Source organism: Sapajus apella, unplaced genomic scaffold (assembly GCF_009761245.1).
Source record: "Sapajus apella isolate SASKATOON/1434 unplaced genomic scaffold, GSC_monkey_1.0 scaffold24, whole genome shotgun sequence".
In the NCBI taxonomy this organism is placed as follows: Eukaryota; Metazoa; Chordata; class Mammalia; order Primates; family Cebidae; genus Sapajus; species Sapajus apella.
In genome coordinates, this window is record NW_022436964.1 from 17,288,305 (window position 1) to 17,300,833 (window position 12,529).

The window sequence follows — 12,529 nt, forward strand, 5'->3', positions numbered from 1 at the left end:
GTCTCTATCTCCTGACCTCGTGATCCCTCGGCCTTGGCTTCCCAAAATGCTGGGATTACAGGCATGGAGCCACCATGCCCGGCCAAATATTCTTTCAGATGTATAATGGAAAGATTGTTTGTTTGAGTCATTTGGTAGCAAACCCTGAAGAGAAGTCTTTCATTTTGCCCCCCATTCTCCCATTGACAGAAACAGGTGGACCTGTGAGGGGAAGAGGAGGATGCGGGCAGAACAGCTGTGGAGCAGCATCACGCTGCTGGGCACTTCCTGTCTTCTATTACGTTTCGTTCATAACACAGCCTTTCAGGGCTTTGAGCCTCCCTTTGTGGATGAGGAAACTGAGGCTTAGGGAGATGATGAAGCAGCTAGCTAGTACTGCACAGCTGGAAATGGGGGAGCTGGATTTTGAAATGGAGTTTGTCTGACTGCGGAGGGCACCGTTGTTCCCGTGGTGTCTGCCTTCCTTGCAGTGCAGTGCACATTTCTTGGTTTTCCTTGTAAAGATCTGAAATTCTGGAAAATCACTAGGCATGCTGCCTCTCAAGCATGCTTCTATGTCTAAGACACACACACACACACACACACACACTCACACACACTAGGGAACCATGGTAATGTGATGCTTTTGGTCATTCTTGTGTCATTTCAGTTAGTTGGAGGTGGACTCCCTTCATGATCTTAGAGTGAGCAGGGCTGATGTCCATCAGAGGTCACCAGCCTGCATTCAGATGTGAATACCAGTTTGGTAAAGGATGTGTGTGTGCTTGTGCTCACAGTTATAAAGTGGTCCCAGACAGCCTCACCTTGCCCTCCCAGCAGGCTCTCATGTTCTGTAGTCGTCAGATACCCTTCACATTGCTGATTTATGCTAAAAGTATCCTAATGTTTCTGACAGCTCATGTGTAACAGGAATATAATCCATATTTCTTAGAGCAGCTAATCCAAGTGGCTTATTTCCCTATACTGCTGATAGGGCTATATCTCTTGATGTTGCAGCCGTGGAGATTGTGATGGTAACATATTGTTTCTGGGTCACTAGTTTTGTCTAAAACAGTAGGTTGGAACAGAGTAGCAAAGGTTAATTAAGTTTGTCCATCAAGGTGGGAACAGATATGGATGCCTCTGATGCTTCTGGTTCTGAAATCTAAGTTCCTGAATGTGTGGTTGCAGGCACCTTTTCTTCTCATTTCCAGATAATAAAAAAAAAAAAAGGTGTATTTGCTCCAGAAGTAGAGAAAATGTGAAGAGTTGTTAAAAGCTAAAGGCAGCAAAGCAGGTCTTTATACTAAGCAGATATCTTCATTTCAAATGAGAACGTTTCCTTAGTTTATTAGAGAGAAATATCAGAAGTGTCTGAGGTGACTTACTTTGAATCTTGCCTTCTCTGCTTAATCCCTTGCGAGCAGAACCAAGTTATTTGATGTCCCTGAGCAGTTTCTTCCTATACTGATTATTAAATTATGAAGACTGATGAGATAACAGGACACGTATCTATAGTATTTCTCAATAGATACTCATTTTCTTCCCCTGAAATTTGGTTAATCTTATCATCAGTAACCAGTACTTTCTCAGGAAAATTAACATTAAGAATCTCACCAGTGCAACCCCCTCTGCACATACACACACCCTAGTCTGAAAAAGTGTTATAGAATGCCTTCAAGACCGGATAAGTGAGAGAGTGGAGTGTGCTGATCATTATTAACTGAATTTTTAAAATACAGCTTTTTTTTTTTGAGGCGTAGTTTACTCTGTCGGCCAGGCTGGAGTGCAGTGGCATGATCTCGGCTCACTGCAACCTCCGCCTCCTAAGTTCAAGCAATTCTTCTGTCTCAGCCTTCAGAGTAGCTGGGATTACAGGCATGCACTGCCATGCCCAGCTAATTTTTGTGTTTTCAGTAGTGACGGTTTCGCCATATTGGCCAGGCTGGTCTCAAAACTCCTGATCTCAGGTGATCCACCTGCCTCGGCCTCCCAAAGTGCTGGGATTACAGGCCTGAGACACCATGCTCAGTCAAAAATACAGCCTTTTTAAAGTCCTTTCTCTCCAGCCATTTTACTGAAACTGTTTCTAGTGGCTTTTATGTAAATGATACTTGCATTTATGTCTGGCTATATGTGGGTACAGTTGGGAAGTCAGAGTCTTTATTTTAGATTTACGAACTAGACAAATGTAGGTTTCTAACCCAGGAACTAGAAATCCTGCATAGATGAAGAAGGCACTGAGCTAGCCCCAGTTAGACACTGGTCCAAACTGGCCACCCCTCTCTCTTTTGTGAACCCCCAAAATGCACAAAAACCCTTTGAGGTTTTAGGAAAAGGAAACATTTTTTAAAATTTGTCTTTTTCTTACTGTTTACCTCTTTTTAAGGGTAGTCACATCCCTTTACCTCATTTATACACTGATGTCTTAAACATTTTAGACTGAGACTCACAGTAAGAAACTGTATTCCAGTATATATTTACACATCCATACACAAACAGCAAGTTTCGTAGAACAGCTCTTACCCCTTACCCAAATTGTATATGCAATGAATTCTCATATATTGTTCTCTTTTATTCTGTTCTATTTTATTCTATACCATTCTGCTCAATTCCATACTGTTCTTTAAAATAAAACAGATATATGTATATATATGTGTGTGTTACATACATACATACATATATATATACACTGACTGCAAACTGAATTATTTGAGAGCCCTATAAAAGGTAGCAGCACTTCTGCCTTTTGGAAAACACGGTCTCAGGAAGTACACTGTTGTTGTCAGTACCACTGATGGCAGATGGTGAAAACAGTTGAACAACACAAGTTAAAAAATTAATTTGGCCTTTGTAAAATGTTAAAATACTCTTGGCTAAAGATAAGCAACATGTACCACTAATAAATACAAGTGTAATCCTTATATCCTATGGGGTTTCTACCCTCAGAATGTATTTCAGATTGTTGTGGGCTGGGCGTGGTGGCTCATGCCTGTAATCCCAGCTCTTTGCAAGTCCCAAGGTGAGAGGATCACTTGAGGCCAGAAGTTCAAGACCAGCCTGGGCAACATAGTGGGCCCTGTTTCTACAAAAAAAATTTTTTTTTTTAATTAGCTGGGCTTGGTGTTGTGCGCCTGTAGTTCTAGCTGTTCAGGAGCCTGAGGTGGGAGGATCGCTTAAGCCCAAGAGATTGAGGCTGTAGTGAGCTGTGATCACACCACTGTACTCCAGCCTGGGTGACAGAGAGAGACTCTGTCTCTAAAAGATTTCTTTTTTAAAGACTGATGTGAATTTCTCTTCCATGCCCGCTTCACAACTTCTGGGAATTGAGGGAGGGCTTACTTTATATCCTCATGGTCAATTTTGGTTCTGTATTTCCATATGACTTTTTTTTTCATAGTTCATCTTATGGCTGATTTTATTTTTATTTTTAAATCTACTGTGATACAAACTTTCCTGTGGTTCTTTTGAAAACCCCACCCACAAATTTTCTTTAGTTTTTTGCATGTGTAGTGGGAAATTTGGGGTTTACAACTTAAAACGTCTTAAATGTATCACTTCTTAAATGATTGCTTCTCTCTGCCCTGTTGTGTGAGCACCCTCTTCCCCATTCCTCCCCCATTTTCCCCCTCCCAACTCTCCGGGGGGCATTTGGAGGAAGCGCTTTCATTTGGACAAAGGACTCTTGTGAACCTGAATGCCAAGCCCCAGGCCCATGCTCCGCACAGCACCTTCATCCCTGTCCACCCCCGTTTTTTTTGAAACAGGATCTTGCCCTGTCACCCAGGTTAGAGTCAGTGGGGCAAACACAGCTCACTGCAGCCTTGACCTCCTGGGCTTAAGTGATCCTCCCACCTTAGTCTCCTGAGTAGCTGAGACCACAGGCATGTGCCACCATGCCTACCTTTTTTTTTTTTGAGATGGAGTCTTGCTCTGTCACCTAGGGTGGAGTGCAGTGGCGCGATCTTGGCTGACTGCACCCTCTGCCTACCAGTTTCAAGCGATTCTCCTGCCTCAGCCTCCTTCCCGAGTAGCTGGGATTACAGATGCGTGCTACCATGCCCAGCTAAGTTTTGTATTTTTAGTAGAGACAGGGTTTCACCATGTTGGCCAGGCTCGTCTTGAACTCTTTTTTTTTTTTAATTTAATTTTTTTTTTATTGCATTTTAGGTTTTGGGGTCTTGAACTCTTGACCCCATGTCCCGCCTGCCTTAGCTTCTCCTAGCATAATCCTTAGTGCTAGGATTATGGTCTGGGATTACCACGCCCAGCCCAGCCCGCCTAATTTTTACAATTTTTAGTAGAGATGGAGTCTCACCATGTTGCCCACACTGGTCTCCAACTCCTAGGCTCAAGCAATCCATCCGCCTCACTCTCCAAAGTGCTGACAGGTGTGAGCCAATGCGCCTGGCTGAGTCTATACACTATTTGTTTAAACACCAGTTTGCAATTAGGAATGTTATCCTAGCCGGGCGCGGTGGCTCAAGCCTGTAATCCCAGCACTTTGGGAGGCCGAGGCGGGTGGATCACGAGGTCAAGAGATCGAGACCATCCTGGTCAACACGGTGAAACCCCGTCTCTACTAAAAATACAAAAAATTAGCTGGGCATGGTGGCGCGTGCCTGTAATCCCAGCTACTCAGGAGGCTGAGGCAGGAGAATTGCCTGAACCCAGGAGGCGGAGGTTGCGGTGAGCCGAGATCGCGCCATTGCACTCCAGCCTGGGTAACAAGAGCGAAACTCTGTCCCAAAACAAAAAACAAACAGGAATGTTATCCTATAGAATAACTCTTCTCATTAAGACTGTTCCCCTTTCTTACATCAATTCTAGCTTATGCAGCTGAGCCATGTTTAGTAAAAACAAAATGACAATTTGGTCTTCACAAATGCCATTCACCTGGATAGACGCTTCACTTTGATGCAAGACCAGACACTCATCCTATCTAAACTGTTACTAGACAACCAAGGACTAGTATTTGGAATTTAAAAAAAAAAAAAAATGAACTCAAACATTTTTCTGTTTGGTTTTTTTTTTTTAATATTATTGTTACTATAAAATAGGAGGCTAACATGTATAAAAGTAAATGATGGCTCAGATTTACGGTGATGCATATTCTCAACAATTTAATAAAACAGAACTCCAAGCTCTTGGGTTTCCCACAAGGTTAATACTAACACCATGGGCATCCTCCACCAGCCAGCCCTTAACCATGGGTCATACTCTGGTTCAGAGACTGGGTAGGTAATAACATATAAAACATGCCTCTTGCTTGCTAGTGACCACCGCTAATAATAATAGTAGTCATCATTCACTGGAATCCTGGGTTTTTAGGGTTTACTTGGTTTATTTATTTGCTTAGCTTAAAGGAATAAAAAAAATAAAACGTTGAGAGGAAACAAGAAGGCATTACACAAAGGAGAAAAATATATATCCCTTCCGGAAAACTGAGTGGCTCCTCTAATTTCGTGGCTGCTTCTGTGCCTCAGCAGCACTTTGCTGTTTTCTTCTAGCGGAGGTGAGGGACTGAAGAGGGGTGGAGCCAGTTAAAGTGAGTTTCTCACCTTGGTGCTGTTCAGGCCTTGGGCTGAGTAATTTTGTGTTCTGTGGGAACTGCCCAATGCATTGTATGACAGTCAGCAGCATCCCTGACCTTGAGCACTGGATGCCAGTATCAACTCCCTAACCCCTTGTCACAATCAGAAGCGTCTCCACATACTGCCAGATGTCTCATGGAGGACGAGACTGCCCCTAGATGAGTACTGGTTTAAAGTAAAGCAAGTTTCAAAGCCTTCATTATTTTCCCTTTTTGTATAAGCCAAAGTAGCTGGGTTGTGATTTTCTTTGTAAAGTTAAAAGAGAGCCAGAAGTGATTTAGTTTGAAATTGCATTTTGCCATACATTTTCCTGGGTGAATTGCAGCTTTTTTTTTTTTTTTTTTAAAGACGCAGACTTGCTGTCACCAGGCTGGAGTGCTATGGCGCAATCTCGGCTCACAGCAACCTCCCCGCCTCCCAGGTTCAAGCAATTCTCCTGCCTCAGCCTGCCAAGTAGCTGGGATTACAGGTGCCTGCCACCACACCCAGCTAATTTTTTGTATTTAGTAGAGACGGGTTTCACCATGTTGGTCAGGCTGGCCTTGAATTCCTGACCTCAGGTAATCCACCTGCCTCAGCTTCCCAGAGTATTGGGATTACAGGCCTGAGCCACCACACCTGGCCATGAATTGCAGTTTTAGCATATTTGCATTTTCACATGCATGTTTACATGGCTACACATACACTTAGAAACACATAGAGCTGCCCTTTTTTCTTATGAGCAAGTTGTCACGTGGATGCGTTGTTTGTGGATTATTCTTTGAGGTGGATGTAGCTGAAGTGACTAATGACCTCAGTGGGTTCATGTTCGTTCTCCCACTGCTATAAAGCTACTGCCCGAGACAGGGTAATTTATAAACAAAAAAGAGGCTTAATTAACTCACAGTTCTGCGTGGCTGGGAGGCCTCAGGAAACTTGCAATCATGGCAGAAGGCGAAGAGGAACCAGGTACCTTCTCTTTTTAACAGCGGTAGGCAAGAGGAGAAAGAGAACAGGCGAAACTGCCAAACACTTAAAGCGGCAGATCTCAGGAGAACTCCCTCGATATCGCGAGAACAGATGGGTACACCAACGGCCCGGTGATCCTTTCACCTCCTACCAGGTTCCTTCCTGAACACAGGGGATTACAGTTTGAGATGAGATTTGATACAAAGCCAAACCATGTCAGTTCACATTCTAGTAACCTCAAATGGAGTCTGACCCTTTGTATCTTTTTCTTCTTTTGCTGGAATTCTTTAGACTAGCTCAATGACCTTGGGGATTCATTAAGGATAATGAATGTTTGAGTATAGATAACTAAATTCCTATTTCCAAATAATTCTTGTTATTTTATGCTTCCTGAAAATATGGGAAAAGGAATTAAGGGAAGAAACAAGCATACGCGTGGATTTGAAGTTGTGTTTATTTTCCAGTAAGCGTTAGTTAAGAAAAAAAGAACTTTACTGTTTATCTTAGTCTTTCTGTCAAATAATGTATACATTGGGATGGGCAGCAGTTAGCCCGTCTACTTGTCAGACTTAGCCTTTCACATGTTTTAGTTAATATAGGGGATGTTGGGATCTCCTACTTCCAAGGTATGTGGAAGATAGGTTGGTAATTGTAGAGCACTGGTTCTTAATCTTGGTATCATATTAGAATTACCTGGGATCTTTGAAAATACCCAGGGCCCAGGCCACATCCCAGAGCAGTTAAATCAGATTTTCTCAAGTAGAGTCCAGGCATCAGTGCTGGGTTCCCTTCTCATCTTACTCCAGTGAGAGTGAAATTTGAGAAGGAACCAGTGCTACTGTTTACAAATAAAGTTTTATTGGAACACAGCCATGCCCATTCATTTTACAAATTGCTACGGACTGTATGGCTTGCAAAGCCTAAAATGTATTTAGTGTTTGTCCATTTACAGTGAAAAGTTTGCTGACCCCTGCTGTAGAATCATAGTTAACATTTTTCAAACATTTTGAAAGGAAGGATTGTATAAACTTTCATAGGAAAAAAACCCCAGCATTTTGCAAGAGCGTTTAGGCTCAAATCCTGTGAGTTTTCTTGTACTCCAGGAAAATTGAAAAGCTTTTTCCTTGAAGGACTGACTTGCAGATATTGTCAAACCTGAAGGAGATGTGACACACTCAGCATCCAGAGCAGGAGCCTCCATTATTTATATTATGGCTTACGTCAGCACCTTGCTGAATTCAGTGTTCATTACTCAGACTGTGTAATTGACTTGAGGAAGTCTGTGGAGACAGAAATGGCTCTTTAATTCAAAGTGTGTTTGAGTTTATTTTTACTGCTGCAGCAGTTATAGATGGCAGCAGACCCCAGAAAAAAATCTTTTAGTTCTGGGGAATTTTGTGTATAAAAATTAAAAAAGAATGAAAATTTAAAATTGCTATTTACATATTTTCACTCTTCAGCTGGAAACTGGATGGTTGTAAACAACTGGTAAATGGTAAAAAAAATACCTTTTTTTTAAGTTGGTTGCAGTGGCTCACGTTTGTAATCTTAGCACTTTGGGAGGCCAAGGTGGGCGGATCACTTGAGGCCAGGAGTTCGAGACCAGCCTGGGCAACATGGCGAAACCCTGTCTCTACTGAAAATACAAAAATTAGCCAGGTGTGGTGGCGTTGTCTGTAGAGTAGGTGTCTGTAGTCTTGCTACGCAGGAGCCTAAGGCAAGGAGAATCGCCAGAACCTTGGAAGCAGAGGTTGCAGTGAGCCAAGATTGTGCCACTGAACTCCAGCCTGGGCAACAGAGCAAGACTCTGTCTCAGAAAGAAAATTTTTTAGAAGATTTTTTCCTTTGGTCATGGGCTTCGAGAGGCCCTAAGTATGAGCAGAAAGATACTTATTCTAGTCCCTGAGCACCAGCAGTATCAGCATCTCCACCCCAGTCTTAACTGCATCAGGACCTGCATTTTAATAAGAACCCCTGACCATTTGTACCCACATTGAGAGATGCTGGGAATCATTGCAGATGTAACAGGGTGTGTGTAGTAAACAGCTACCACGATTGTTCCTTTTCTTATAAATGGTTTAATGGCTTCTTAATGGGCTTTCTTGTCATGGTCTCACTCATTAGGGTGGTAGCCAGTTTTTTCTTTTTAGCTATTTTCCAAGTATAGTTTCTTTAACTTCCATTTAGTAAAGATATATTGTGATGGTAGAATGTGAAAATGGAGTGATTGGCCTAGAAGAGACATTATTTAATATACTTTAGAAAAACAAACTAGAAAGGATAAGGAGGACTTGCCCAGGTAAACCTCACTTGAGAGAGAATAATCACATGGAATGGGTCCTCTTTGCTTCTCCAGAAGAAGTAATCCATTCATCAGAACATAGATTTGAGCTGAGGAGCAGTAGGGGGATCAAAAATAAATTCCTTGAGCTGCTCAAAGCGTCTGGCAGAAATCAGGGACTTAGCCCTTTCTACCAAGCAGCACCATCATACCCAAAGTACACTTAGGCCAGCGTTAGTTGGTGAACTGTCCAGAATGTAGATGTTCATAGAAAATCTTGAGGAAGCCCAGTGCCTCATCTTACACTGCCAGGCTCTGTCAGATTAGAACTATTTCCCTTTCCAAGGAGCATTTAAACTATTTGATTGAAAAACATGATTTTGAATTATTCTGAATTATTTTGAAATTATTCATATTTTGGGACATAATTGGTTTATCTTGAACATTCCCTTAGATTGTCTTTTATTTAAAAGTGAGTACTATCTAAATGTATTTATTTATTGACTTTTTGAGACGGAGACTTGCTCTGTTGCCAGGCTCGCATGCAGTGGTGAGATCTTGGCTCACTGCCATCTTCGCCTCCTGGGTTCAGGTGATTCTTTGGCCGCAGCCTCCCAAGTAGCTGGGATTACAGGCGCACGCCACCACACCCAACTAATTTTTTTGAATTTTGTTTTTAGTAGAGACAGGGTTTCACCATATTGACCAGGATGGTCTTGATCTCCTGACCTTGTGATCCGCCCGCCTTGACCTCCCAAAGTGTTGGGATTACAGGCGTGAGCCACTGCACCTGGCCCTAAATTTAATTTTTTAAAGACTGTATAAATAACTGAAGCCCAGCTCTGTTGTTGCCATGAAGATGTGATCGCGAGTTGAGTGCTCAATGTCTGTACCAGGGTCTACATGTTCATGGATGTGGGTCTTAAGCAGTCACAGTCAGCAGCAGGACCAGGAAAGTGGAAATGGGGGGCCCTTATCCACTGATAAACCATCAGGTCATAATCTTCTTAGTTTTGAATGAGAGTTAGGAAGCCACAGGGAACAAACTGCTTCTTATCTAAAAGCTGTCTCATGGTCCCAAAGGTAGGGTCTGGTTGCCAGAAAGAAATGAATGACTGCTGAGCTCACGTGCAGCTGCCACTGCTCTGGAGGACATCGTGCCTCCTCACTGCCTTCCCAGTTTCACTCTGCTTCATGTGTCCAGTGAGCAGAATCCAGATCTCAGACTCCTGTTCGTTGCTGCAGGAAATAGCACAGAAGGAGCTGGGAATAGACACTGAGTAATAGGATCCAGCACGGCATTGTGCAGGGATTCCCATTACACATGATTTGCCTGTTGTTTTACAGTCATTTCAGATACTCTCTTTATATGAACACTGTAAGGTGACCAAGGTAAAACGCCAACTTTACCCATGAAGAAACATGGGAAGAGGTCCGATAACTTGCTCCCCATCAAACAAGTTTGTCAGTGTTACAGCAGATTGTGTTGTCTGCTACGCAGCACTCTCCCCTCTCCACCACCCTGCTCTCATTCATACTGGTTAATGGAGCACCATATGACCAGAAGGAATTTCAGGGGTGCTTTAGAGGGGACCCTAAGATAGAAAGGACACCATCACAATTCTAGGCCCAGTGCATTGGAGGAGCATATTCATGGTTGAGGCTACTTCCAACTTAAATAGGCCATTCCCTTAATCCGCTTATTTATTTATTTATGGAGACAGGGTCTTGCTCTGTTACCCAGGCTGGAGTGCAGCAGTGCAAGTAATCATGACTGACCGCAGCCTCAACCCCCTAGGTTCAACTTCCCTCCTCAACCTCTTGAGTAGCTGAAATCTCACTCATGCACTATCACACCTAGCCAATTTTTTTTTTTTATTTTTATGTAGAAAAGAGGTTTCACTGTGTTGCCCTGGCTGGCCTTGAACTCCTGGGCTCAAGCACTTCTCCCGCCCTGGCCTCCCAAAATGTTGGGAATACAGGCATGAGCCACCATGCCCAACTCATTCCCTTATTTTAAAGAATTAGATAATTCTTGTACTAATTGTGACATGCAATGTGGTTTCAATATATTTCTTTTTTCTTAAGCAGATGAAGAACATGGAGAACCGCCATGCAATGAGCTCCCAGTACAGGATGCATTCTTACTACCCGCCTCCCTCTTACCTGGGCCAGAGCATGCCCCAGTTCTTCACTTTTGAGGATGGTCCCTCTTACCCGGAAGCCAGGCCGAGCGGTGGGTATCTGGTCACAGACTAGGTTTGGAGTTGAGAGGTTGGCTCTCCAGTACTGGGTCAGCTGTCTCTAATGGCTTAGCTATTAGTAGTTGTTGGAAAGTTTATTGCTACATAAAGCTTAAATAAGTATCCTTTAAAGAATTTAGTTATAAAATGACTTTGCTTTGCCTGATTCTTAATACCGTGTTTTTTTTTTTCCTTCCTGGATTCCTGGAGTGACAGCAGTAAGATGAGAGACTCCCCTTTGGAAGCTAAAAATGTATTTTATGGAGGGTCAATATGAAATACTGGCGCACTTTAAATGTGGTTCAAGACCTGGTATTTTTTATGAAGTGAGTTTCTGTATATCGAAAACTCGTTTCCCAAAGACTTTGATTTTAAAATTGAAGGCATATTCATCTTTTGGGGGGAAAAATAAAATAACATAATAAAACATTTTTTAATACAATAGATCTCAGAGTTTATGCAGTAGCAATGCAAATATCTCTGATATAATGGCTTTAAAATAAAGAACTGACTATTTAATGAATCAAAGCACTTTGAAATATATGGTTCCTTAACCTCTCCCTAGCATTTTCACTGTGGTGAGTGGCAGGTCTTATAGCCGCTGCGTTTCCAGATCCTGTGTTTAGGTTCTTTGTAGTTAAGCATCATCTTTTGATGTAGGAAAGTGAGAAACATACATGATAGGCAGTAAGTGGAAATCTGCGCAGTGGTGAGTGTCTTGGAAGAGTAACCAATCAAGAAGAGCTTACCTTGTACGAAATAAAAAAATATATTCATTTTCTGAATAACTTGACTCCCTGGAGAACTTGTTGCATTGCAAAACAAATGAGAATCAGAACTATGCTTTGATTTCCAAATTCAGAGCCATAAAGTCTAAAATAGCTGGGTAAGTTATGCTTTATTTACCATATTAACATAAAATAAAGGACTTCTATTAGTATGAAATATATAGGTCATGGGAGCCCCTATAGTTTGAGCTGCCGAGAGGCCAAAGGGCAAATTGTTGATTGCAGTTTTACCTTTAAAAATCACTTTTCATTGGGAGTGGACAGGCACAGCTCTGCTTTAAAAGTATTCATACTGTGTAATGTGTGCCCATAGGTCCTGCTTTAAAAGTATTCATACTATATAATGTATGCCCATAGGTCCTTCTCTCATACTGCTTTTGAGTCTGTATATTTATTTGGTGTATGAGCTCCCTAAGGACAAACAACACATTTTCTATACCTTCTTACCTGCTATGATGCCTTTCATTTGTTATTTGTTGGCTGAGTGAATTAATGAATGAATCTGGTATTATTTTTAACCGAGCTTGCCCTGTAAGGGAGCACAAGCATGAAAGGTCAGAATCCTAACTGGCCTGTCTGATGGAGCCACTGCACAATTTGGGGATGAAGCAGTTAAAGGAACATTTGTTTATACAGAAAATTTAGAATGAAACCCACTTTCTGGAAGAAATTGCCTGAGCTTCTTACTCCAGAAAT

The 12,529-nt window shown here is 42.2% G+C and overlaps 1 protein-coding gene across 1 annotated transcript in view; it reads left to right on the forward strand.

The window, feature by feature from the left end:
- The window catches only part of DMRT1 (doublesex and mab-3 related transcription factor 1), a 113,015-nt gene that overhangs the window by 55,701 nt on the left and 44,785 nt on the right, over positions 1-12,529 (forward strand). Inside the window, exon 4 of the mRNA XM_032291004.1 lies at positions 10,894-11,038. Within this exon, the coding sequence (XP_032146895.1) occupies positions 10,894-11,038 (145 nt within the window). The remainder of the gene's footprint in view (positions 1-10,893; positions 11,039-12,529) is intronic.